Source organism: Micromys minutus, assembly GCF_963924665.1.
Source record: "Micromys minutus genome assembly, chromosome: 8".
Taxonomy (NCBI): domain Eukaryota; kingdom Metazoa; phylum Chordata; class Mammalia; order Rodentia; family Muridae; genus Micromys; species Micromys minutus.
The window spans coordinates 8,840,592-8,865,203 of record NC_137977.1 but is presented as its reverse complement, the minus strand read 5'-3'; the positions used below and the strand labels follow the sequence as shown (position 1 = coordinate 8,865,203).

The 24,612-nt window shown below is 38.7% G+C and overlaps 1 protein-coding gene across 3 annotated transcripts in view; it reads left to right on the top strand.

The window, feature by feature from the left end:
* TRAPPC8 (trafficking protein particle complex subunit 8) overlaps positions 1-24,612 on the top strand; it is a 67,385-nt gene that overhangs the window by 35,814 nt on the left and 6,959 nt on the right. For 2 of the 3 annotated variants that reach the window (XM_080919841.1, XM_080919842.1), the window contains 14 exons: positions 1,158-1,289; positions 2,969-3,193; positions 4,908-5,016; positions 6,308-6,502; positions 6,945-7,075; positions 7,869-7,943; positions 9,234-9,360; positions 11,567-11,721; positions 15,734-16,176; positions 17,749-17,896; positions 19,120-19,216; positions 20,495-20,563; positions 20,666-20,724; positions 22,940-23,113. In XM_080919841.1, the coding sequence (XP_080775967.1) occupies positions 1,158-1,289; positions 2,969-3,193; positions 4,908-5,016; positions 6,308-6,502; positions 6,945-7,075; positions 7,869-7,943; positions 9,234-9,360; positions 11,567-11,721; positions 15,734-16,176; positions 17,749-17,896; positions 19,120-19,216; positions 20,495-20,563; positions 20,666-20,724; positions 22,940-23,113 (2,139 nt within the window). Of the gene's footprint in view, positions 1-1,157; positions 1,290-2,968; positions 3,194-4,907; positions 5,017-6,307; positions 6,503-6,944; positions 7,090-7,868; positions 7,944-9,233; positions 9,361-11,566; positions 11,722-15,733; positions 16,177-17,748; positions 17,897-19,119; positions 19,217-20,494; positions 20,564-20,665; positions 20,725-22,939; positions 23,114-24,612 lie in introns of those variants that run through there. The other variant, XR_013975095.1, reaches the window with a different exon arrangement.

Here is a 24,612-nt window from a genome sequence, read left to right as displayed (position 1 = left end):
TTGATTATATTACCACTTGTATATAAAAATGCACGTTTGTTTGTTTTCACACATGCATGTTATGCACATAAATACTCATGCATATGGAAAGAGAAACTGAAAAGGCAGCACCAAACTGGAAATAGTCCTGCAAATGAATATTTTGGGTTAGCAAAGATATTTGCCTTTTTTGTAGTTACTTTAACTAGATAACTAAATCAGTGAATTTATTTTTATGGGGGGAAGGAAGTATGTCTTTAAGACTGTTACGGAGATAGTTTATAATAGTGGTCTGTTTGATGAAAGTAATTTGAAATAATTGCATTTAAAAGTCAATGTTTTCTGTTTTCAACTTTCCCTGGGGAAAATAATGGCAGCAGAACACATGGAAGGGCCTGGTAAGTTCAGCTTAAGGCTGAGGACCTCGAGAAAGTTGGGGAAAGTTGTTGATTCTTAATCAGCAAACTTCATCACTTTCTCTCTGATCTCTGAAGCTACGGCTTACCAGGAGGGGAGGCAGTGAGGACGAGTTGTTACAGCTCCTGGGCGGGTAGGGTCAGGAAAGTGGGAACTGCTTGCAGTCCTCTTGTCCTGATTTACAAAGAGTTTGTGAAGAGGTCCTTGAGAGCTCTTACTAATAGTTTAGTAAAATTGAAGGTTCCTTTAAGCAAATGTTCTTTAAAAAGAGTGAAGTCATGAATTAGCTTGCATCATGGTCTACATAATGTAACCTGTATTCTTTGGGGAGAGGTATACATTAAATATGCTATTAGTCACCAGGTAACATCCAGTAGAAACTAAGTTGGTAGAATTGTTTTCTGTTGTGATTTTGAGTTCATCTTTAGTTGGGATGTATGTATCCCTTCTCAGTTTCATTCTGCTGCTCACTTTGAACTGCTCCGAGGGACTGCGGTTCCTCAGAGATTTATACACAGCACACATCATAATTGGCTATTTGGGTTTTATTAAAAGGAACAAAAAAAGGTCATTTTTTGGGGGGGAGGAAGTCTTTTTAAATGAATAGTCTGGTGCTTGGAGGAAGAATTGAGATTATTTTGCCCTCACATCTCTGTCTTCTTCTGTTCCAAGCAGCTATTGATTATATCCTATGCTGGGAAACAAAAGCTCTTTTGCTTTCACTTCTGTCGATAACTGGTCTTTCTTTTGCACATTCACAGGATTCTGATCTCCGAAGTGCACTTCTTTTGGAACAGGCTGCACATTGCTTCATAAACATGAAGAGCCCCATGGTTAGAAAATATGCTTTTCACATGATCCTGGCAGGCCACCGTTTTAGTAAAGCAGGGCAGGTAAGCACATTGTCTTTAAAGTGTTGTTGCATCTGGAAAGATGCTCGGTAGTTAAGACCTGCTCCAGAGAGCCTGAGCTGGGATCCTAACACCCACATTGACTTTTTCACAACTACCTGTACCTGCCTGGGAACACAAACCCATGTGCACATGCATAATTACAAGTAAAACCAAGTCTTTTGTTTTTCATTTTTATTGGATATTCTGTTTTCACATTTTAAATGTTACCCTTTTCCTCCTCTCTTCCCCCTTCCCCCTTGTTTCCATGAAGAAACCAAATCTTTTTTAAAAGTTATTTTTGTTTTCATTTTCATCATCTATTTGTGTATTCCTCTTTTTAATTCTTCAAAAAAAAATGTATGTGCCTTGATGATGTTTTGCTTACATATATGTCTGTGTAAGGATGTCAGATACTGGAGTTACAGACAGTTGTGAGCTGCTGTGTGGTTGTTGGGAATTGAACCCAGGTCATCTGGAGTGGCAGTCAGTACTCTTAACCATTGAGCCGTCTCTCCAGCACCCTTGGTTTTGGTTTTTCAAGACAGGGTTTCTCTGTGTAGCCCTGGCTGTCCTGGAACTCACTCTGTAGACCAGGCTGGGCTCCAACTCACAGAGAGCCACCTGCCTCTGCCTCCCGAGTGGTAGGTATCTTGTCACACTTCTTTGTTTCTGTGTGTGTGCTCATGTCTGTGTATGTCCATGTGTGAAGTCAGAAAACATACAGGCATGGTTGTCATCCTTCCACAGTGTCACTCCTCTGGACTCAAACTCTGCTTGTCAGGCTTGCTGACAAGCCGTTACCTTTGGGAACTCCTGCTTACTCTCATCCCGCTTGCAACTTGTTATGATTAGTACTAAAAGTTGAAATTTTGCTTTCAGGTAACGTATTGGTAGAAAGACCATGACTGGATATATATACAGGCTCTTGATGTATAAAGTTTGAATATGGTTACCTAACTTTTCTGTGGCTCATTTTTTCATTTATTGTTATTAGTTGTGTGTGTGGTCACATGGTATTGTGGTATTGTATACCTGTGGAGTCAGAGGACAACTCTTTGGAGTCAGTTTTCTCCTGTCACTTTGTAGGGTTCAAGGACTGAACTCAGACCTTTAGGCACACATGCAAACATCTCTCTTCTTTGGGCCATCTCAAGGCACCTCTCTCTTTAGTTAGTATAGGTGCTTGTGCCCTATAGATTGGTACCCTACATTCAGTATGGTCTTCCCTCCTCAGTTAAATGTTTCTGGAAACTCTCTCATAGGCACCCTCAGAGACATGTTTCCATAGTAAGTCTAAATCCAATCAGATTGGCACTGACAATCAACTGTTATACCTTACCGGTTCACAGAAAGAATTTGAAATACATAAAGCCAAATTAAGCAATGACTATTTTCCTTAGAAGCTGATCTCAGAGAAATAAGGGGCAGATGTAAGAACAAACACACGTACATTCATGCTGTGGGTGGCTGAGGAGACCTAACCTACGATGGTTCTCCATAGAGTTGTGTGCTGGTGAGATTATCCTGATCATTCATTTTCTTCGTCATATTCTCTTTCAGTAGATGAGTGAGTTTCTTGTTTGTATTTGTGTTATGCCTCTGCATATGTTTGTGATTATTTTCTTCCAGTTCAAGGCACATTTTAACTGTAATAACATGTTTCATTTATTTTCTGACAGAAAAAGCATGCTTTGCGTTGCTATTGTCAAGCCATGCAAGTTTACAAAGGAAAAGGCTGGTCTTTGGCAGAGGATCACATCAACTTCACCATTGGGCGCCAGTCCTATACTCTGAGGCAGCTGGACAATGCTGTTTCTGCTTTCAGACACATTTTAATCAATGAAAGCAAACAGTCTGCTGCTCAGCAAGGAGCCTTTCTCAGAGAATACCTTTATGTTTATAAGGTAAATACTTCTCTTTAGGGATAAACATTTAAACTTCTAAAATTATCATCTTCAGGAAAAAACATGCTTACGACTGGCCTTTTAGAGTATAATAAAATGGCTTTATTGCAGAGTATGTAACTACCTGTCGTAAAAATGTTGTTGAAAGTTTCTTGGTTATAGATCTATACTACATGACCCTTACATAGTTTTAAAAGAGAATTTTAATATTTCAGTAAACATTGTTTTATAGCTTTTTGTTTTCTTTTTTAAAAAATGTTTTTAATTAAAATAGAATTGTATTACTTTCCCCCTTTCCTTTCTTTTGAATCCCTTCCATAACCCCTTCTCTGAAATTGATAGCCTCTTTTTCTTTGTTAATTTTTTAAAAAAGATTTATTTATGTGAATACATTGTTGGTGTCTTCAAACACACCAGATGAGGGCATCGGAACCCATTACAGATGGTTGTGAGCCACCATGCAGTTGCTGGGAATTGAACTCAGGACTTCTGGAAGAGCAATCAATGCTCTTAACCACTGAACCATCTCTCCAGCCCTATTTAAATTTAAATTTATTTACTTACTTAATCATTAAGGTGTTTTGCTTATGTGCCTGATGCCTACAGAGGCCATAAGAGGTGACTGAAGATACAGACAGTTGTAAGCCAGTGGTGCTGGGAATTAAACTGTACTACTTTGGAAACGTAGCCAGTGCCTTTTGCTACGGAGATGTCTCTTCAGCTCCTTTTCTCTTTTTAAAATAGATCTCAGTCTTTAACTAGACTGGCCTCAGACTCTTCACCCTCCTGCCTTAGCTTCCCAAGTACTGGTATCTCAGGTGTACAACAGCACACAAGCCTTTAATTTGGCTTAGGATGGACTAGAATTCTTTGTGTATCTGAGAATGAATGTGATCTCCTGATTCTCTAGCCTCGAACCTCACAAATGCAGGATTATAGGCATGTGCTGGACCTACTTTATTACATTTTTAGAAGATTGCAGCTGATTTCACAAAATAATCAATCTTCCTACCATCCATAGATGGATGTGCTCCTTTCTTTTCCTGATAAAAGTTGAGGTGTGGATTTATTGCAAGTGTTATACGTAATCTAGGTAGATAGAACCATAAATCATTGCTGGATAGGAAACTTCGGATGTTTAAACTCTCCCCTTCAATGCCTGTGAAAGGTTGAATGTCCTAGCTTCCTCACAGGAAGTAACTTCTTTTAGGCTCAATTTAAAATTAGACCAGTTAAAATTTGGCAGATAGGATGATATAAGTCAACAAGAAACAAAATTCAGTCAAGTACCATTTGGAAGTTTAAAATGCAACAAAACAAAAATTTTACCCAGTTGAGTACTCTCCAGGAAGGTTCTAGACAACACTCAACCACTGAGCTATCTCCTCAGCCCTCTTACTTTGTGTTTTGAGATAGGGTTTTTCTGAGTTGCTCGGGCTGGCTTTGAAGTTGCCCTGAGGCTGAGGCTCCTGAGTAGCTAGTGTTAGTTATAGGTCTGCAGCACCAAGCCTGACTAGCAAGGTCCTCTAGAGGTAGAATAAATGATGTCTAAAGCACTCTCAATTGTAAGTTTTTAAGACTGGTATATAAACTAGTACTTGTATGTCTAATTTTTTTTTGCATTGTTTTTATAACTTGTGTATTAAAAATTAGGAAACATGAAAAAAATGTAGTTTTCTTAAAAACTGTTTTGTTTCTTTTGTATTTCTACCAGAATGTAAATCAGCTGTCACCAGATGGTCCTTTACCACAGCTTCCTTTACCGTACATTAACAGTTCAGCAACACGGGTTTTCTTTGGCCATGACAGACGACCAGCAGACGGTTAGTAAACTTCCACTTGGCCTAGTTATCTAATGACTATTTTTTTGAACTGTTCTTTCTCCAGTATAGCCACTACTTTATTGGTTTTGTTTTGTTTTGTTTTGTTTTTTTTTCTAGTCCAAAAAGTAAAAACAACAAAACCCAAAAGGTTGGGTGATTGATTATAGCAGCTTTTCTCACATAAGAGGTGCTCTTTGCTCTGTCAGCTTGGCAAACACCTCCAGTGATTGCTGTGTGCTACATTCAGTGCATATAGAGGACCTTTGTGTACTCACTGAGTGTAGTTCCTGAAGTCACGTGATAGACATGGTTTTTCTGTTCTGATACAAGGTTCCCACGCTGGGTGGAGCCCTGTATGTATAGACTATGCTGTCCTCGAACGTGGAACAAGCCTTCTGCCTCTGTCAGTGTGGGTTACGGCTGTGAGTCACCACACCCAGTCTAAGTTAACTTTTTATTATAAAATGTATACAGAAGCAGCAAGCACAGTTTACTTCTCTAGTTGTAAGATTTTATTTTTAAGGTTAAAAAAATGTAGACAAAGTTCCATGTCATCTGCACTACAAACTTTGTACCTTAAGATGGCCTTTAACCAATCCTCTTGCTTCCTCCTGCCAAGGGCTAGTATTACTGGTCATGTGCCACCATGCTTCATTTTGTGTGGTTCTGGGTATTGAATTTAGGGCTTCGTATGTGCCAGGTAAGCATCCTCCAACAAAGCTCCATCACTGCTACCTTTACAATAAATACAGACTTCCTCAGAGGTGAGGCCTGGAAAGGTCTTCACTCTTTGGATATGTTCGTGTGCTTGATGAGTGCTGAGCTGCACTTTTTCATCATAGATGTTCTGCGTCTCTTCCTGGGCATGTTGGACACCAGGCTGAACTGGAGGGAGTGAAGCTTGAGCATGGCCTTGAGGGCTGCCCAATTAGAGCTAGGAGCGTAGTAATCAATAGGAAAGTAGATCCTAACAACATGGAGGGTAGGCAGCTGCCCAGCTATTATGCTGTTTGAGACTTACTAAAAATAGGCTGTGGATGTGTCTTTTATCTGAGAACTCAATGATCAAGGCGAGCAGAAGCTCTGGGCTGGGATATATATATATATATATATATATATATATATAATGTATTACTATAGATCAGAAAATTGGAAATCCTGCAAGAGTGCATATATATCTCTGTATATTTATCTGGATATATCTGGATCTTCTTTGCAATATGTTTTATATGAGGCAGAAGTTCATGTGTATTAAAATGTGAAATTTGTTTTCTTTTTCTTGTTTTTAAAGGTGAAAAGCAAGCAGCTACTCATATAAGTCTTGATCAAGAATATGACTCTGAGTCGTCCCAGCAGTGGCGAGAACTTGAGGAACATGTTGTGGCTGTGGCTAATAAAGGAGTAATTCCATCCAGTTTCTATCCTACACAGTATTGTTTGAACAGTTACTCCGATAACTCCAGATTTCCACTTGCAGTTGTAGAAGGTGATATAGTTGAACTTAAAAAAAAAAACATGTGTACGAATGTTTGCCTGCATGTATGTATGTATGTGCACCATATGCATGCCTAGTGCCCTGGAAGGCAGAAGAGGATGATGATGGATCTCCTGGAATTGGATTTAGAAATGGTTGGAGCTACTCTGTGGGTTCTCTATAAGACCAGCAAGTGATCTTAACCATTGAGCCATTTTGTTCTACTTAAAGCAACTTTAAGATAATTTATGAAATGCCACAATACTGGAGGCCCTGGGCATAAAGACAACTCCCTAAGTACTGAGCTGCATTTATAAGCAAATGGTGGGGGTCTACTATCTGTGTATTTAACGGAGCACTGAGAGACTGACACCTAAGTCACTTCCAAACTGAGCTCTACAATGTGACAAACTTTTAAATGAAACTTACTAAGTGTAGCCTTTTTCTTTTGTAGAGCCAATTACTGTGGAAGTGGCTTTCAGAAACCCTTTAAAAGTTCCGCTTTTGCTGTCTGATTTGTCATTGCTCTGGAAGTTTCAGCCTAAAGATGCCAGTGGGAAAGACATTGAAAAAGTTAAAGAACGAGTAAGTTGCTACAGGTATCACAATGCGCGTCGAAGCTGTGCCTGGCGTGCCGATGCTGCGTCAGTGCCCCTCCCTTAGTTTACTTTAGGTGTAAACCACATGAGCTTATTCTTGAAATGTAAGAGTGCAGGGAAACACAAACTTAACTCCCTTCCTGCTGTTTAGAAACATTTGCCTGTGATCTTTACATTGATTTTTTTTCATTTGTATGCTTTATTGCTCATGTTTTAGATTTTCTTCTGCTATTCATGTTGCTTTGTTCATTTGTTGCTTACTATGTGTTCTCTATTATTAAAATATTTATACTTTATTTTTTATCACGTTTTATGGATTATTCATAGACCATTTCACTGTCATTTACTAGTTGGTTTGAAGGTTTCCATGTTTACTATCACAGTAATTCTATGGAGAACTTTTAGATTTAAATTGTGGTAGAATTTTGAGCCAAACCTATGGCCTCTTCTGTGTTAGGCAAGCCATGTATTTTGTGGTATTTTAAGTAATTATTTTGGCCATTATTAGCTGTGAGCATTTGAACTTCTCTTTGATTCTTGTCCTCTCGATGACTGCATCTTGAATAGATAACTTATTCGCTTTAGATGAGTCAGGCTGAGCAAAATGAAACATACATCAGGTACCTTCCATAGTTGGCTCTACTGTGGGTGTAGAAAACATACAAGCATCTGCAGGTACTAACTTCCGTTGATGTTTGTAAATTGTCCAGGAAAATGTTAATAATTTGTTATTTTACTCACTAGTATGTTTATTTAAAAATATGTAATTTGTTCTTTAGGTTACAGGTGAACAAGAAATGATTGGAACTGAAGTTATTTCAGAATTCTTAATTAACAGTGAAGAATCTAAAGTGGTAATTGTTTTAATTATTTTTATGTCTTTTGCCTTTCTAAGCTTGTAAACTGAAAACAAAATTTAAAAGATCAGCTAAATTCCTGTAACCATTATATTCTAGCTTTTGTTGTTGTTGTTGTTTTGTTTTTGAGACTGGGTTTCTCTGTGTAGCCCTGGCTGTCCTGAACTCACAGAGATTGACCTTCCTCTGCCTCTCTGGTGCTGAGATAAAAGGTGTGTACCACTACTCCTGGCTTACTCTAGCATTTTTTTAAATCTAAAATTTGTAAGATTAGAATACTGGAATTGGTCCAAAGAAATCTGTACGAAAGCAGTAGTTTGTCTTTGATTAAGTTTCTGGAGAAGTGGGGGAGGGGTAAGCTTTCTTGGTGGTTGTTAGCATGGTAAAGGTACAGGCACTTAGGTGGGCAGATTTCTTCCTTTTTTGAAAGACTCACTGTGTATCTTTGACTAGTCTAGAACTCACTCTGTAGACCAGGCTAGCCTTGAACTCACAGAGGTTGCCTGACTTTCTTCTTAGTGATGGGATTCAAACTGTGCCACCGCACCCAGCCCAGACTTTTTTTTTTTTTTTTAAACTAAAAGTATTCCTTTAGGTCTGGCATTTATTTAGTGTGTGCAAGGCCACATGTTTGAGTCCCAGTACTACAAGAGAAAAAAAAGTGTTTTTGAGGATCCAGACAACATTTTTATTTGTTTTTTTGCCTGGTTTGGTGGTACACACCTTTAGACCCAGCACTCAGAAAGCAGAGGCAGGTAGGTCTGTCTGTATGAGTTTGAGCCTGGTCTACATAGCAAGTATCAGACTAGCCAAAGCTACATAGTGAGAGACCCTAGATCAATAACAAAACAACCAAATGTGAGAGAGAGAGAGAGAGAGAGAGAGAGAGAGAGAGAGAGAGAGAGAGAGAGAGAATGAAAAGAAAGAAAACAAAACAGTTCTTGAATTTATAGATCTTCTTTAAGAAAGATGTTTTCCACTTAACCTGACAGGGGTATACCATGATTAAGAAAGTGATCTTCCCAGGGGTAGGCTCTTTCATTATACTTGGGATTTGCTGATCCCTTCTATTTCCCTAAATGGCAGAAATGCCACTGCAGATTCTGTGATAAAATAAATAAAAAAATAAATTAAAAAAAAGAAAGAAAAAGAAAATACTTTTCTATAAGAAAAATGTCATTTTAAAAGTTTAGATCATGAGTTGATTTTGCAATATTCCAAAATTGAGGTACTGTGCTATTAAGATCCTATGAAAACATAATAAGAATGACTTCAATATTTCCATAGGCAAGACTGAAGCTCTTTCCCCATCACATAGGGGAGCTGCACATTCTGGGAGTTGTGTATAATCTTGGCACTATTCAGGGCTCCGTGACAGTAGATGGCATTGGTGCTCTTCCTGGATGTCACACAGGTAAAGCTATAGCATCGCTAAGCAGTTAGAAAAGTAGACCTTACGCCAGCCCATGGAATACAAGAGGATAGAGGTTTCCTCTAACCAGGTCTAATGTGCCTTTCAAGACTGTCCAGCCATTTGACATTGCCCATGTTATGTTATCAACTACAGAGTGTAGTGTGAGAACTGTAGTCAAGTTACACAATTACCACCAAGAAAAAAAGTCTCATAATACTAATACTAATCATAGTAAGCGTATGATTCTGTGTTGGGCTGTAGGCTGGGCTGTTCATAAAGGCATCCAAGCATGTATAAGCATGTAATTTAGATCATTCTAACTTCTGACATAGGTTCAAAAGTAAGAGATTTTATTCTCTTACTGATAATATTTTTGTTACTGATCTCAGTTTAGTAAATTCTAACTAAAAAAATTTTTATTTGTTGAAATGTCTGCTACCAATACAAAACCACCTTACTATATTTTGTTTTTAATACTTCCTTTCTATAAAACAACATACAAATGCCACCGTTTTCTCATTGGGTAGTAAATAGTCAAAGCTATCTGTGGCAGTACATGCCTGTAATTCCAGCCTCTTGGGAGTGTAAGACAGGAGAATTCCAAAAATAGCCTGAGCATTTAGCTAAATACGAAGTATTTAATAAAAGTAACATTTTGGCCTGTTGGTGTGCTTCATTGATAGTGCACTTGGCTAGTAAGAAGTCCCAGGCTCGGTCTCCAGTAAAGACAAAACCCAAAAATATCAGGAAAATAAATCACTTGAAATATTGTTAACTTTTCCCAAAATGAGCAGTTTTAAGCTAATATTCTTGGTGCCCTAAATAGTATTCTCTTCAAACTTTGAAGAAAACTATAAAGATACATGTACTTTATTTAGCATGGCTTGGTAGTTTTTGTTTTTGTTTTTAACATGGAGAACTCTACAAGATCCTAATATTATCTTATAATTAATATATAGCTGGTTGAGTTTAGGTTAAAAAGATGCTAAGAAGGGAGTTTGCAATAAAACGCTGTAGTTCCAGAGCTTTATTTTAGTGGATAGATCTTAAAACAAATTAAAACTGACTGGCATTGCCACGTGTGAGCTTTACATTCATAAGAACTGACAGTGGGCTGTCCTGCACACTGGCTGACCTCTGCACTTAGAGTTAATGTTGCTGCTTGGGTGGAAGAGAGATTTAAATAGAAAGGACGAGTCAGCAGGAACAAAAACTACAAACAAATGCACAACATTTGAGTATGGTCTTCTGAGTACTATATTTCTGCTTCCTATTTTAATAATCTCTAGACAGATTATTTGGAAGTAGTTTTGCTAATTTATTATGTTTTTAAAACAGTGTTGAGTGTGTATTGAGAATTGTTTTACTTTATTTTCTCACTGGTACTTAACTCTGAATTGAATATTACAGAATTATGGTCGTCCATAAAATATAGCTAAGAATTAGAGAGCTAAAACAGATACATTAGAGGTTATAACTTGTGACCTTGAGTTAACATTAAACTAAGTCCCATTATATAAATAGGGTTTTCATGACATATTAGTGTAGATTCTTTTCATTCAGAATGTTCATAGGGACTTGAGAATAATAACTCATAGGGACACTACATTATATATCTCATCTGGACCTTTGTAATCTGAAGCCCTGAGTAGCCTTCAGGAAGATGGAGTTGAGCACACCCTAGCCCTTGCACACATGTGAGTACTTCATGAAGCCTTTGGTGAAACCTCATGTAGATACTGAAGAAGTTAAAAGAAAACTATCTGTATTATAATTTTCATTGTTCAGCCTTTTGAGAAAATGTAGTTGTCATCATCAAATTAGTGTCATATTCAATATGAGTAAAAGTAAAACGCTCACCGTTATTACATATTAATTTCATATTTTCTCATGGTCAATATTATGATTTATATGATACTTGATTTAAAGGCTTCTGTTCAATGATAAGTAGCTTTTATGTAACACTAGGAAATCCAAGACAGAATGAGAAATTGAATAGCATACCATAAATGGTATTAAATATGGAACTGAACTATATTCACTGTTGTGATTATGTGTGTTACTCAGCAGTTGCCTAGAATTTTTCTGGTATTTTTGAAAATCTATAGTATTTATATAGTCAAGTTAACGTAAATCTTCAAACCTGTTACATCTTTATAGGGTGTTGATTTTTTTTTTTTTTTTTTTTTTTTTTTTTTAATTGCAGGAAAACATTCTCTGAGTATGTCTGTCCGAGGGAGACAGGATTTAGAAATTCAAGGCCCTCGGCTTAACAACACAAAGGAAGAGAAGACGTCTGTTAAATATGGCCCTGACCGACGTTTAGACCCTATAGTCACCGAGGAGATGCCACTGCTTGAGGTATCATACTTCTTCCCATGTCAGGGCCTAACAATTACAGAGCTGGGTGATATTTCTCAGAAAGTAATTTTAGGATGAGGTTGTTGATAGTGCATTTGCTGTTGATAACATCTTGGTGGTGATGGAATAGTGGTGGTTTTTTTTTTTTTTTTTTTTTTTGTTGTCTTAAGACTCTTTATGTAGTCCCACCTGCCTCTGTCCTGAGTTGCTAGGATTTGAATTGCACTTAAAAAAAAAGATTTATTTATTTTATTATGTGAGTATTGTCACTGTCTTCCGACACTCAGAAGAGGACATCCAATTCTATTACAGATGGCTGTGAGCCACCACATGGTTGCTGGGAATTGAACTCAGGACCTCTAGAAGAGCCATCTCTCTAGCCCTGAATTGCACTTTGAAATTATTGTTAAGCTAGCTAAATAGATCTCATTGACAAAGGTCAGACTGTGAAAATTGATGTTCCATCAGAACCATGCTGTAAGGTATAATCCTTAAAGTATTATTAGACATTGGGAAATACTTGTAACTCAGCACTTTTGTTATTGAACTTGATGGCCCTCGTTTTGCGATTTATAGAAATAATATGTGAGTGGGTGCTCATGGACAATCTAAGCAGTGTACGCATATGTGGGGACGGGTGCTCCTGGAGAAGTAACTCAGTCAAAGTGACCTCTGGTGTCTATATGGATAGATGAGTGGAGAGAAGTAGGTCTGCAGGCTGTGCTGTTAGTAAGGAGAGACCAATAGAATGTGACATGCAGAAGAAAAGTCGGTGTCAGGAGATGGGGACAACAAAGATGGGCAAACCAAGGCAGGCTTTATTTATAAGTGCCATACTGCATGGGCTAGTTTCCAGTTTCCCTAGTAGGGCAGTTGGTAGGTATGACCACTGTTCTTCAAAAGGTGCCTGTAATATGATCCAAAGTAGTGTTTGCTTTTAGACTGTGATCCTAAATATAGTATGAGTTATAAAATGCATCATGTCTCATGATTGGGTGTTGGTAGTGGTGGGTATTTAGGGGAGACCTTTGTCCAGCTTCATGTATTTTCAGATCTAATTTAAAAGCAAAGGGGCAAAATGTAATGGGAAAAAGAAAAAAAAAAGATACAGGCCCAAGTGCCATTTTATGAATATTTTAACTTTATTTGGTATCCTTGTCCATGTTGAGAGCTTTTACTTATCTAAAGTCATGTTTAGTTGTTTATTTATTGTTTCTTTGTGCTATACTGATTCTTCTAGTCAAAACATTTCAGTTAAATTTGATTCATTGATTGTGATGCTGGAGTTCAAACCCTGGGCCTCACATGTGTTAGACATGCATTCTGCCATTGAGCCAGCTGTCTTATTCACTAATGTCTGTATACTTTAAAAAATGCATTCTTTTCATTAATTTTTGTTGTTTTTTTCACATTATTTTCGTGTGTATATAGGTGCATATGATAGAGTGTGTGTGTGTGTGTGTGTGTGTATGAGGTCAGAAGACAGTTGAGTTTGAGAGTAGAACTCCAGCTAATACCAGCACTACCTGATGTCTCACCAGCTGCTTGTGGATTCTGGGATTGTTGATCTTCCTACCTGTCTATGAAGTGCCTGGTATCTAGAGCCTGTCTGTTAGTGCTCAATGGTAGAATGCATGTCTAGCACATGTGAGGCCCTGGTTTTGAATGAACTCCAGCATCACAGTCAAATCTATTGATCAATAAAATTTAACTGAAAATTTATGACCAGGAAAGTCAGTATATGACAAAGAAGCAACAATTTGTGTGTGCTAAATTGAAGGAGTGTGTTCACATGAATGTCAAGGTAGTATGACCAAAGGTTTTTTTCTAGTCCTAGAACTCTCAGTAGGATGGTCTTTGTGCTATTTACTGATATTGTAAAAGAATTTTAAAAATTCTTGTTTATTCTTTTTTTGTTTTATTATTTTTGTTGTTTGTTGAGAGATAGATATTTTTGTTGTTTGTTGTCTGTTCCACTATGTAGCCACAGACCTTGATATATAGACCAGGATGGCCAGAAATCAGCCTACTTCTGCCATTTGAGTGTTGGGATTAAAGACATGGGCCACCACGTGTGGCTGTTTCGTTGAGTGCTGTCTGTTTGGTTCACTAGTATTTCCTTATTTCTCTGTGTGTTGTGTGTTTAGCATGGAAAGTCCAACCTCCTCATCTCCCCCTTCACATTATAGCCTGTCACGTTCTTAGCAATGAAAATTCATTAATGCTCTATAGCTGTTGGTAAGATTAGTGCCTGGAGATGAATTGAGACTGATTAGAGTTTAAATGTCATGTTAGGTCTGTTCTCTTTTATACTTTAAAGACATAGGTCATAGATGATTGTCTGGGATTACACAGGTAAGAAGTTATGAAGCCTTCTGATCATTATAGTAAGTTTTCAAAATAAATCGAAACCAAAACAGTCACTTCTACTAGTACACAGTTCTTGTTAAGCATAAAATTGAAATGTTCCTTGGTTATTAAAACTATTAAAAATATAGCTAGCAGGGTGGTAGTGGTGCACACCTTTAATTCCAGTAGACACCTTAAATTCAGAAGACAGAGGCAGGTAGATTGCTGAGTGTGAGGTCAGCCTAGTCTACAGAGCAAGTTCCAGGACAGCCAGGGTTACACAGAGAAACCCTGTCACAAAAATCCACACATGAAGAAAAGTGTAACTTTTGTGTATTTCTTCCATGATTGTCTCCTTTGAGAACTTTATACATGAGCCCACATCTGTGTCACTTTGTTTCCTCTAACTCCTCCTATGTCCTTCCTCCCAATCGCTTTTAAAATTATTATGGTGCGTGGGTTTGTCTGTGTAAACCTGAGTCATTCCATTTTGCTTAAAGGTAGGGTCTAGGCTGACTACTGGGGATTGTGTGGCCTATGCGAGAACTTGTTTCTTATTGGGCATTGGCATCTGTAGCACTTCATTTGGGGTGGGACCATGTGGAATTTCCCCTATCAGCAATTTCACATCAGCTGATTCTATCCTTATACTGGTCTTGTTCTGGCAACCATATTGTTGGAAGTTGATGAGTGTATTTTCCTTGTCACATATAGGAAACACTGATAATAGCAGACAGCCTGGTCCTTCTGGCTCTCAGTCTTCCTACTCTCTTCCTTGATGTTTCCTAAGCTTTAGGTGTAGAGGGTGCAGCAAGTACTGTTTCACATGACAGTGTACGTAAACATGAACCAGGTACTATCATTGGCTCATACTTTGTGGAATTTATCAGCCTTTAAATTCACATCCATTCTGTTTGGAACTGTTTGTATTATAGCTGTGTCTGGGCAGGGTGTAGGGGTGGCTTCTTACTCTATATAGAAACAAGTAGTGTTTGGGCTGACCAAACAAAAAGTTGTAAAGAACAAACACTTACATGTACTTGGGGTTGCCAGTGAGTGCTGAGGTGTGTTCTCTGTGAGTGTTTTGTCTTTTGTGTGTTAAATCACTGAGAAGTCATTAAGTTTCTAGTTTTAATTTCTTAGCATTTCTGTTCACAGTGTATGAATCTAAAGACGGTTGTTGGGTAGTTTGAAATATGTCTAGCTTTTATTCACGGGTTGAAAATCCTCCATTTGCTAGATCTGGTCTTGCCCCATTGAGTTACTAAAAGTCAGGGTTGTGGGAGGTTTTTTGATTTTGAAGTTGTGGATGTGGAATCATGGTTCTCCAGTGAGCCATGGGAATTTGTTGGTATGTTAGCTACTTTTAACGTAACAGTGATAAAGGTTATATGTCCAATTTTCATCTAGTTTTTACAGCCATTTTAAATAGCTTGTTATTTGTCTGCACATACATAGTCATACCAGTTTGGCAAGCCATCTTGTTCTGTATTTAAAGTTCAGAATTTAAAATCTGAGTAGCAAACTAATATTAGATGCTTGTTCCACAGGAGAGTTATGAAATAACTTGTTCTTTTAGAAAAGAAATTCAGTCTCTTACAGCGTTGCTCATTAGAGGCTCAGAATTTTTAACAGTGTAATAATATTTTTCCCTCCAATGCAGGTGTTCTTTATACATTTTCCTACAGGGCTCCTCTGTGGAGAAATCCGAAAAGCATATGTCGAGTTTGTCAATGTCAGCAAATGTCCTCTGACTGGATTGAAAGTTGTATCTAAACGTCCAGAGTTCTTCACCTTTGGTGGCAATACTGCTGCTCTAACACCGCTGAGCCCCTCCACATCTGAGAACTGCAGTGCCTATAAGACAGTTGTGACAACTTCCCCCTCCTTGGGGACAGCACTTGTATCAACAGCATCATCTGTGGACTTCGGAAGTGGCACAGGACAGCAGCTAGAGGCCATTCCTGTCCCCCTCCCCGACTCCGTGCTACTCCCTGGAGCTTCCATTCAGCTGCCAATGTGGCTCCGCGGGCCAGACGAGGAGGGTGTTCATGAAATTAACTTTTTATTTTACTATGAAAGTGTTAAAAAGGAGCCTAAAAAACGGTGGGTAACTTAAAACCTTTAAAGTGTAAGATCTTTAATACTTGTATACACATTAAATATTTGCTACTTGCTATAATTACTACATATTTGGTACATATTATATATTACTGAGTACTAAGAGGTAACCATCTTCCCAGTTATGCATGGTGTCTAAATCTAAACTTGTTATAATTATAACTTAATTTTAGGTAGGTAAGAATGTAAAAAAATTCACAACATGAAATTTTTTTAATGCAGAAAATCGAAAAAAAACGGAATTTTTAGTTGTTTTTAGTTTATAAATTTACTGATTCTTTGATAGACTTAAGTGCTGTGTCATTTGTATATGAAGCCCCCTCCCATACGGCTGTCCTTTTGTAAGAATGTGATTTTGGCATATATGAGAAATGCATGTACAGTGGAGTCCAGTGGATGATCACTTAAAGGATGCAGCCTCGCTGGTTGGTACATTAGGCCTGCAAGTTGCACAGCAGAATTCTAATGCCACTGTCATCTTTATAAAATTAACATTCTTTTATTTTGTAGAATATCTAAATCTAAAGTAAAGACAAAACCAGGAAACTACTTGAAGTGATTGTACATTTTTAGGTCCTTAGTAGTGTTAAGTCTCAAGATGATAGACACAGGCCGAGTTCTCTGGCCAGAGAAGCTTTAGAGCTGTGGTAGTGACTGGAGCTTCAGAGGGCGAGAGAGATTGCACAACATGGACACCAAGTGGACAGGAATCAGCTTTGTCTGTGTACAACAGCTCACCAGTTAGAGAACAGGAACTAAATTGTGGGAAAGAAGTCAGTAAGGTTCAGCATGATAGCACATGCCTGTAATGAGGGTGAAGGCAAGATCAGGACCATAGGGCCACCCTGGCTTTGGCATAAAAGCAAAATTATATTTGAAATTTACAGTTTTGAGTATCAAGTTAAAGTTTGAGGTTTGAGGCCTGGGGAGATGGCCTCAGTGGTTAAGAGCTCTTGATGTTTTTCCAGAGGACTCATATTTTGTTCTTAGCATCTATTTGGGTGTCTCACAACTGTGTGTAATCCAGTTCTAGGTGATCTGCCTTCTTCTGTCCTGCTACTCATGTGTACACTGTGGCATGCACACACAAAAAAGTTGTTTTAAAATAACTTATTTTAAATTTAATTTTGAGACCAGTATATTTATTCTGAGGCAGGATCTCAACTGGGTAGCCTTGGCTAGCCTGGAGCTCACTGTAGACCAGGTTGGCCTCAAGCATTCAGAGGTCTTCCTAGCTCTGCCTTACTTAATAGCACATGCCACCACACTTGTGGGACATCTTTGGGACTGCTTTGAAGAGCTGTAATTGTTGCTATGTAAAGGCCGTTTTCACTATGACATGGTTGAATTTGATGAGCCAGAGAAAAGCCTAGAGCCGGAAATAATGAGAATAAACAACTAAACTGAACTTATGTCTTACTATAGTTTTGCCTCATTGTATTTTTTGTTTTTCTGGAATCCTGGAAGCTACTGTGTTTCTATTCTTTATTTAAAATTAGACATTTGTAACATAAGGAGAGAATCTTAGATGCAGTTTGCTTGTGTTTTAATCTTCAGACACAGAATATTAAGACACACTGCAGTCATTTGTACTAGCCGGTCTTTGAATGTGCGAGCGACTGTCTGCAGAAGTAATTCACTTGAAGATGAAGAAGGCAGGGGTGGCAATATGTTAGTCTTCGTGGATGTAGAAAATACCAACACTGTAAGTTATTTTAAATCTGAATTTTGTTCTAAAGTCTATTTAAAATGTTTGGGTTTAGTAAATTTTTTCTCCACATTTTGGCATAAATATGAATTTAGAACTGGACACATGGGCTAGTATGAAAACATCTTAAAATTCTCTAATGGCTCTTTGAAAGGATCTGCTGGTAATAGTCATGGTACCTTGATGTCAGGTATAGTGTTCAGTGATGCAGTCTCTGAGGTAAAGAAGTATGTGTGGATCTGTGTGGATTTCATTTTACATATTAATAATTCTGTGCTCACATGTTCTGACAGTGACATTGTCTTAGTCAGGGTTTCTATTCCTATACAAACATCATGACCAAGAAGCAAGTTGGGGAGGAAAGGGTTTATTCAGCTTACACTTCCGTGTTGCTGTTCATCACCAGAGGAAGTCAGGACTGGAACTCAAGCAGGTCAGGAAGGAGGAGCTGATGCAGAGGTCATGGAGGGATGTTACTTCTGGCTTGCTTCCCCTGGCTTGCTCAGCCTGCTTTCTTATAGAACCCAGGTCTACCAGCCCAGGGATGGCACCACCCACAGTGGGCTCTCTCCTCCACTGATCACTAGTTGAGAAAATGCCTTACAGCTGGATCTCATGGAGGCATTTCCTCAACTGAGGCTCCTTTCTCTGTGATAACTCCAGCTTGTGTCAAGTTGACACAAACCAGCCAGTACAGTTTGTCTGTACACTCTAAATATCAAAAGATGTGATTATAAAGCTTTTAGAGCCTCAAACTGATCAGTTCAGATATTTATCAGATGCTGTTTGTTCTGTAATGCTTGCTTTTAGTTTCATAAATCTGTAAAACCGCTTTTTTAGAAACATTGAGATTTATTTTGTTGAAATATTAGTGATTCTTACGAGATTGTGTTCATTATTTGAACAAGAAAATGTTGGTAATTTCTAATGTCAGATTATCTTTCTGATAATTTTATTATCAAGTACTATTAGAAACTGGTCTTCTAGAAACTCAGCAGAGCTCTTCACCATTGATCCTTCTCTCCAGCCCCAAAATCTAAGGGGTTTGCTCCCCTCCCTTTTTTTCCTGTACTGTATTTAAGCGGGGGCCTTATACCTCCGTCCCTGCCCTCTAATGTTATTTTTGGTTGATTTGAGTAGCACCTGATTTTGTCCTCATTGGAGTCTTTTAACTCAATGTGCTCTTACCCCTGAGTGCCTTTTGTGTATCTTTCTGACAGAGTGAAGCAGGGGTTAAGGAGTTCCACATGGTACAGGTGTCAAGCAGTAGCAAGCACTGGCAGCTACACAAATCCGTGAACATCTCTGAAAACAAAGGTCAGTACCCCAGCCTCACACTGAGTTTTATTAGGGGAACTGTGTCAGTTACTTTCGTAAGGGAGGGGGGGTTTGTTTTGAAGGTGTGTGGGCAGAGCCTTCCAGTTGGTCACATTGCCTCTGCCTTCAGGGAGCACAGAGTAGATAGGAAGTGGAGCTAGGAGTGAGTCCTCAGGCCTGCCCTAGTGACCTCTTCATCAGCAAGGAGCCACTAACTGTGGACACTTGTCACACACACTAGCCGTGGGGGCATTTCAGATTTGAAGAGTAGGAATTAACTAAACAAATGGAAAAATCTATGTATTCTGAGTGCATGGCATATTTGTGTTTACTGTAGGAAAACTGTTCTGGTTGCTGCAGTGTGAGTGAGTCATGCTGCCACTCATATATATTGGCATTTAATTAATTTATTTTTTTTACTTATTTATTTTTGTGTTTGTGACTGTGCTCATGTGCATATGCATTCTCCACAGCACACACGGAGCAGGCAAAGGACAGCTTAAGGGAGTCAGTCATTCCACCGTGTGGGATGCCAGTACTAAACTCAGGTCATCAGGCTTGGTAGCAAGCACCTTTACCCATCTCTGACCCTATAAGAACAACTTTTAAAGGCCAGATATAGCGGTGGAAAATACACCATGACAAAATATAATTTGTATAAATCATAAATGTGAAAAAATACCAAAAGGAAATGACTGAAAAAAAATACTAAAAGGATATGGTCTAGTGGTAAGATTGTGGGCCCCTAGAACTTAACCTTTTGAACTTTCTGCTTAGAATGTCAATTGTCAAACATACATACAGAGAATCAGAGTCACATATGATTCTGTATCCTTGTTCTGGATGTTAACCTTTCAGGTGGTTAATGAATTTTTTTGTTTTCCTTCCTTTCTTCTTTCCTTCTTTCCTTCTTTCTTTCCTTCTTTCCTTCTTTCCTTCCTTCCTTCCTTTCTTCCTTCCTTCCTTCCTTCCTTCCTTCCTTCCTTCCTTCCTTCTTTCTTTCTTTCTTTCTTCTTCTTTTTTTTTTTTTTGGAGACAAGGCCCTTCTGTGTAGCTCTGGCTATCCTGGAACTTATTATGTAGACTAGGCTAGCCTCAAACTCAGAGATCCTCCTATTTCTGTTTCTTGAGTTCTAAGATGAAAGGCATGCATCACTATACTTAGCCAAATGAAACCATTTTTATATTTATTAATTGCTTTCTGTTTTGACCAAGGAAATCTGAATAATGAACTGGGCTTTGCACATGTTGTAACCTGAGAAATATTTTTATTCCCAGATGCTAAACTTGCCAGTAGGGAGAAGGGAAAGTTTTGCTTCAAGGCAGTAAGGTGTAAACAAAAAGAAGGTAAAGTTGTTTTACTCTCACACTTTCTTAAATGTCCATTTTATATCTTATAGCAGTGATGTGATTAATTTGTTTTCCTGTGTGTGTGTGTTTTTTTTAAAGGTGGTATGCAGTCCTCAGAAAAGTACACTTTTGCAGATATCATTTTTGGAAATGAACAGGTATGCAGTGATGCATAGTAATATTTGATATAAAAATCTTAGTTTTCAAGTATCTATTTTGAAAAAACTGTAGCATCACTACTAACTATCTCTGAAAAGTGAGCATCTGAACTTCATTGAGTTTTACACCCACCTTTAATCTGTGAGATAATCCAGCATGCTGTATGGATGAACTACACCACTTTACTTATATAAAGCGCACTTCTTGTGAAAATACCCAGTAAGATAGGCACAGTGATTGAGATTTTAGAAAAGCTGTAATGACTTGAGGAAACTGTTGTGTTTAGGAAAAGTGGCCATAGTATAGCTTTTTGATTAGAACCCTTGTTTCTAAGTCTACTTAAAATTCTTTTCTCGTTCTGTCACCTTCAATTTTGGGCATATCACATGGTTCCAAGACCTGGAAACATGGGGTGCATAGACTGTCTTGGGATTGGGAAGGTGTTTATAACACTTGAACATATAATATGTGAGTCACCTGCAACCGTGCTCGTCAGATACTAAGTGTGCATTGGAATCTTGTCACGGTGCCGTTATACTGTCAGGACTGTGGTGGAAGCTCAGGCTCTGTGTGTTGTCAGCTGTCTTTGTGTCCTGAGTTACAGTAGCTCCATCTTTACACCTTAGGTTTGATCATCAAGATGGAGAGAATTAATTTTAGGATAAAGGCTGTTCTATACTTCTGAAGATCCATTATGATCTGCAGTAGAGTTTAAGACTATGATATAATTTGATTTTATCTTTTATGTGCATTGGTGGGAAGGTTACAGGTGCCCTGGAACTTGAATTATAGACAGTTTAGATGCCATGTTATACTAGGCATTGAACCTAGGACCTCTGGAAGAGCAGCTAGTGTTCTTAACCACTGAGCCACCTCTCCAGCCCGAGACTATGGTTCTTAATTTTTTGTTGTTGTTGTTGAAGATACAGTTCCTGTAGTTCAGCGTGGCTTCTGCTGTAGCCAAGGATGACCTTGAACTTCTTACTTTGAGTGCTGGGAATTCAAGCTTATGTTACCAAGCCAGGTGGGGTTCCAGCCCTGTGTCACCTTCTCTGGCTTTCCATGTGGAGCTGGAGGGTGAACCTAGAGCTTTGGGTATGCTAGGTCCTCACTTTACCAACTCAGCTATGTCCCTAGCTTGGACAGAAGTGCATTAACATTTTGTTTATTTAATTTTGTGTGTGATCACATACATGTGATTGTGTGCATGTGTGTGCTATGGTGGATGTGTGGAGATTAGAAACCGGACCACTTTCTGGGGTTCTCTTTCCCCTTGTTGAGGTAGGCTCTGTCTCCCTTGTGTCCACTGCACTCTATGTTCCCAGGCTAGGCCTACAGGCTCCTTTCTGGACCTTCCACTTCAGGCCATTGCACTCTCTCAGCTGTCTCTTTTTCAGTCTGGAACCGGGGCTACCGGTTCCAAGCGGCCATCGGCACTGCTGGGATCTCTGACTTGGCCTCTGTGAACTCTCGCGTGGTTCACTCCACAGCTCCTGTTGCTTCTGTCCTGGGTGGATAAGACCACTGGGCGGGTTCCTTTCCTCCACCACCCCGGCACAAACATGACCAAAGCCTGGTGGATTATCAAGCAGGTTTATATATTAAATTCTCAATCCACAAACCCTCCACACAATAAACTTACAATCAGTGGACAAAGGTACAAAGTGCCCTTCTATATGAGATGGAAAGACCCATAGAAACCCTTAGAAATAATGGTTAACACCCTCATCACGCTAGAGATGTGCCGAGAGAAACACACATCTGCCTCCACCATTTCTCCCCGAATCTCCTCCTCCTCTTCTGTTTCTCTAGCCTTTTCCCACTTACTTCTCCACTGTCTAATCATCTATCACTTTTCAGCCCACATATGACTGATGTTTCTAGGGATTAAATAGAATGAAAAACACTTTTGTTACGTAAAATTGTTTTTTTTTTCCCTTTACCTTTCCTGGACACTTGGAAAATCATGGGAGTGTAGACTGTTACGGTGTAACACCTTCTTTTAAGTAATTACTCTCTGAATAATTTGCACTAAATGGCCTTCACATATTCAACTACACAGATAAGAGATTAATACATGAACTTTGGTGATTATATGAGCTTTAGAATTGTAAATCTTAGTGGAAGCACATTAATGAGTGACAATAGGCTTTGACAGGGCGTTTCATTAAAACACTAATGTAGACGAGTGATTTTTTTTTTTTCTTTCAACAGATAATAAGTTCAGCAAGTCCATGTGCAGATTTCTTTTACCGAAGTTTATCCTCTGAGTTAAGAAAAACACAAGACCAACTTTCTGCGTATCCAGAGAAACATGCCGCAGAGGGTGCAGTGAGGCTGATTGAGACGTGCAGCGAGGTGGACCTGAGCATTGTCGTCCTCTGGAAGGTGGTACACTGTGTTGGCAGCAGGCCAGCTTAGAGACGGTTATGGCGTCTTTGTTTTCAGTTTACATTTTGAGACGGGAGCTTTCTGTCTACCAACCGTGGGCTTCAAACTCTATACTCTTGCTTTAGCTTCGTGAGTGCTGGATATACAGATGTACACCACCACACCCAGGCTGGACAGTCTTCCTCCCTCTTTCCCTCCCTCCCTCTTTTTCTATTTTTTGTTTTGAGATGGGGACTCCATATGTAGCTCTCTTAGCCTAGAGCGTGTTGTAGACCAGGCTGGCCTTGAATTGACAGAAATATGTCTTTCTAGGATTAAGCATGTGCATTACTACATTCAGGTCTAGATATTTTCAAACTAGAGAACAACTGTATACTCATATTTATATTTTTAATTAATATTTTTACTTACAGTATTGGAATTATTTTATAATCTTTAGTAGCTGCACAATGACGTCTTGAATGTTTTTGTCTAAAGAAAATAATTCAGTAAGAGCAGATGGCCTTTTCCTATTAGTTAATGTTGTTTCTTTGTGTCACCAAGAATATTATGGACGTGCAGGTCTGTGAAAACAGGTGCCATTAAACTGTCACGAGCATTTCCAGACACTATCAAGACAGAAATTGCTCTGTGCGTCTGTGGGTGCTCAGCTCCCTGGTTCCAGCAGCCACGGGCTTGTTGCTGTCTGTGCACCATCTTTTGGTGTACATTATTTATCTTTTTGAAAACATGCTGACTTTGCATAAACTTCATATGAGAACACTGCTTAAATAAGTTGCATATATTAATTGCAGAGCATGTTCTATGTTAAACTGTGTTGTTATATATTAGGTTGAAATCATAAGCTCTCGAGTGCCCCTTGATGCATTTAAAATAAGATTTTGAGTAATACATGCTATCATCAAGTACACAGTGACCTTGGTTGAGAAGAAAGTTTTACGTTTCCCACAATGGCCCACTGATCACATGTAAAGAAAGATGTGCAATCCCTGATGGAAAGTGGAGGCTGAATGTATAGAGTTTGTTGGTGGTTCATACCTGGAGCTGCATTTACACCGAGTTGAGAAAATGTCTATAAATTAAAGAGAATTTAAAATACTTCATCCTCTTCTGTTTTTGGTTTTCATTTTTCTCACAGGATCTTATATAATCAGTGTTGGCCTTGAGCTCCTGATCCTTTCATACCTCCCAACTTCTGGGATTACAGGTGTGTGTTGTCACACCTAACCAGCTCCTGAATGCTGTGGAGTCATCTTAATTGTGGTGGGGTATCATGCATAGGGACGGGAGGATTTGTGAATCAAACACTATTCAGCATCAAACTTATATCTTGGGCATCAGATTGTTTTGTTTTGAAACAGGATCTCCATATATAACTTAGTTTTGTCTGGAAGTCTCTGTGTAAAAAGATGTCAAACATTGTCCCAAGGCTCAGTCAGTGAACTCCTGTAAGATTAAGCCAGCAGCTGTTCAACTGATTTGACTTCTGAGTTTTG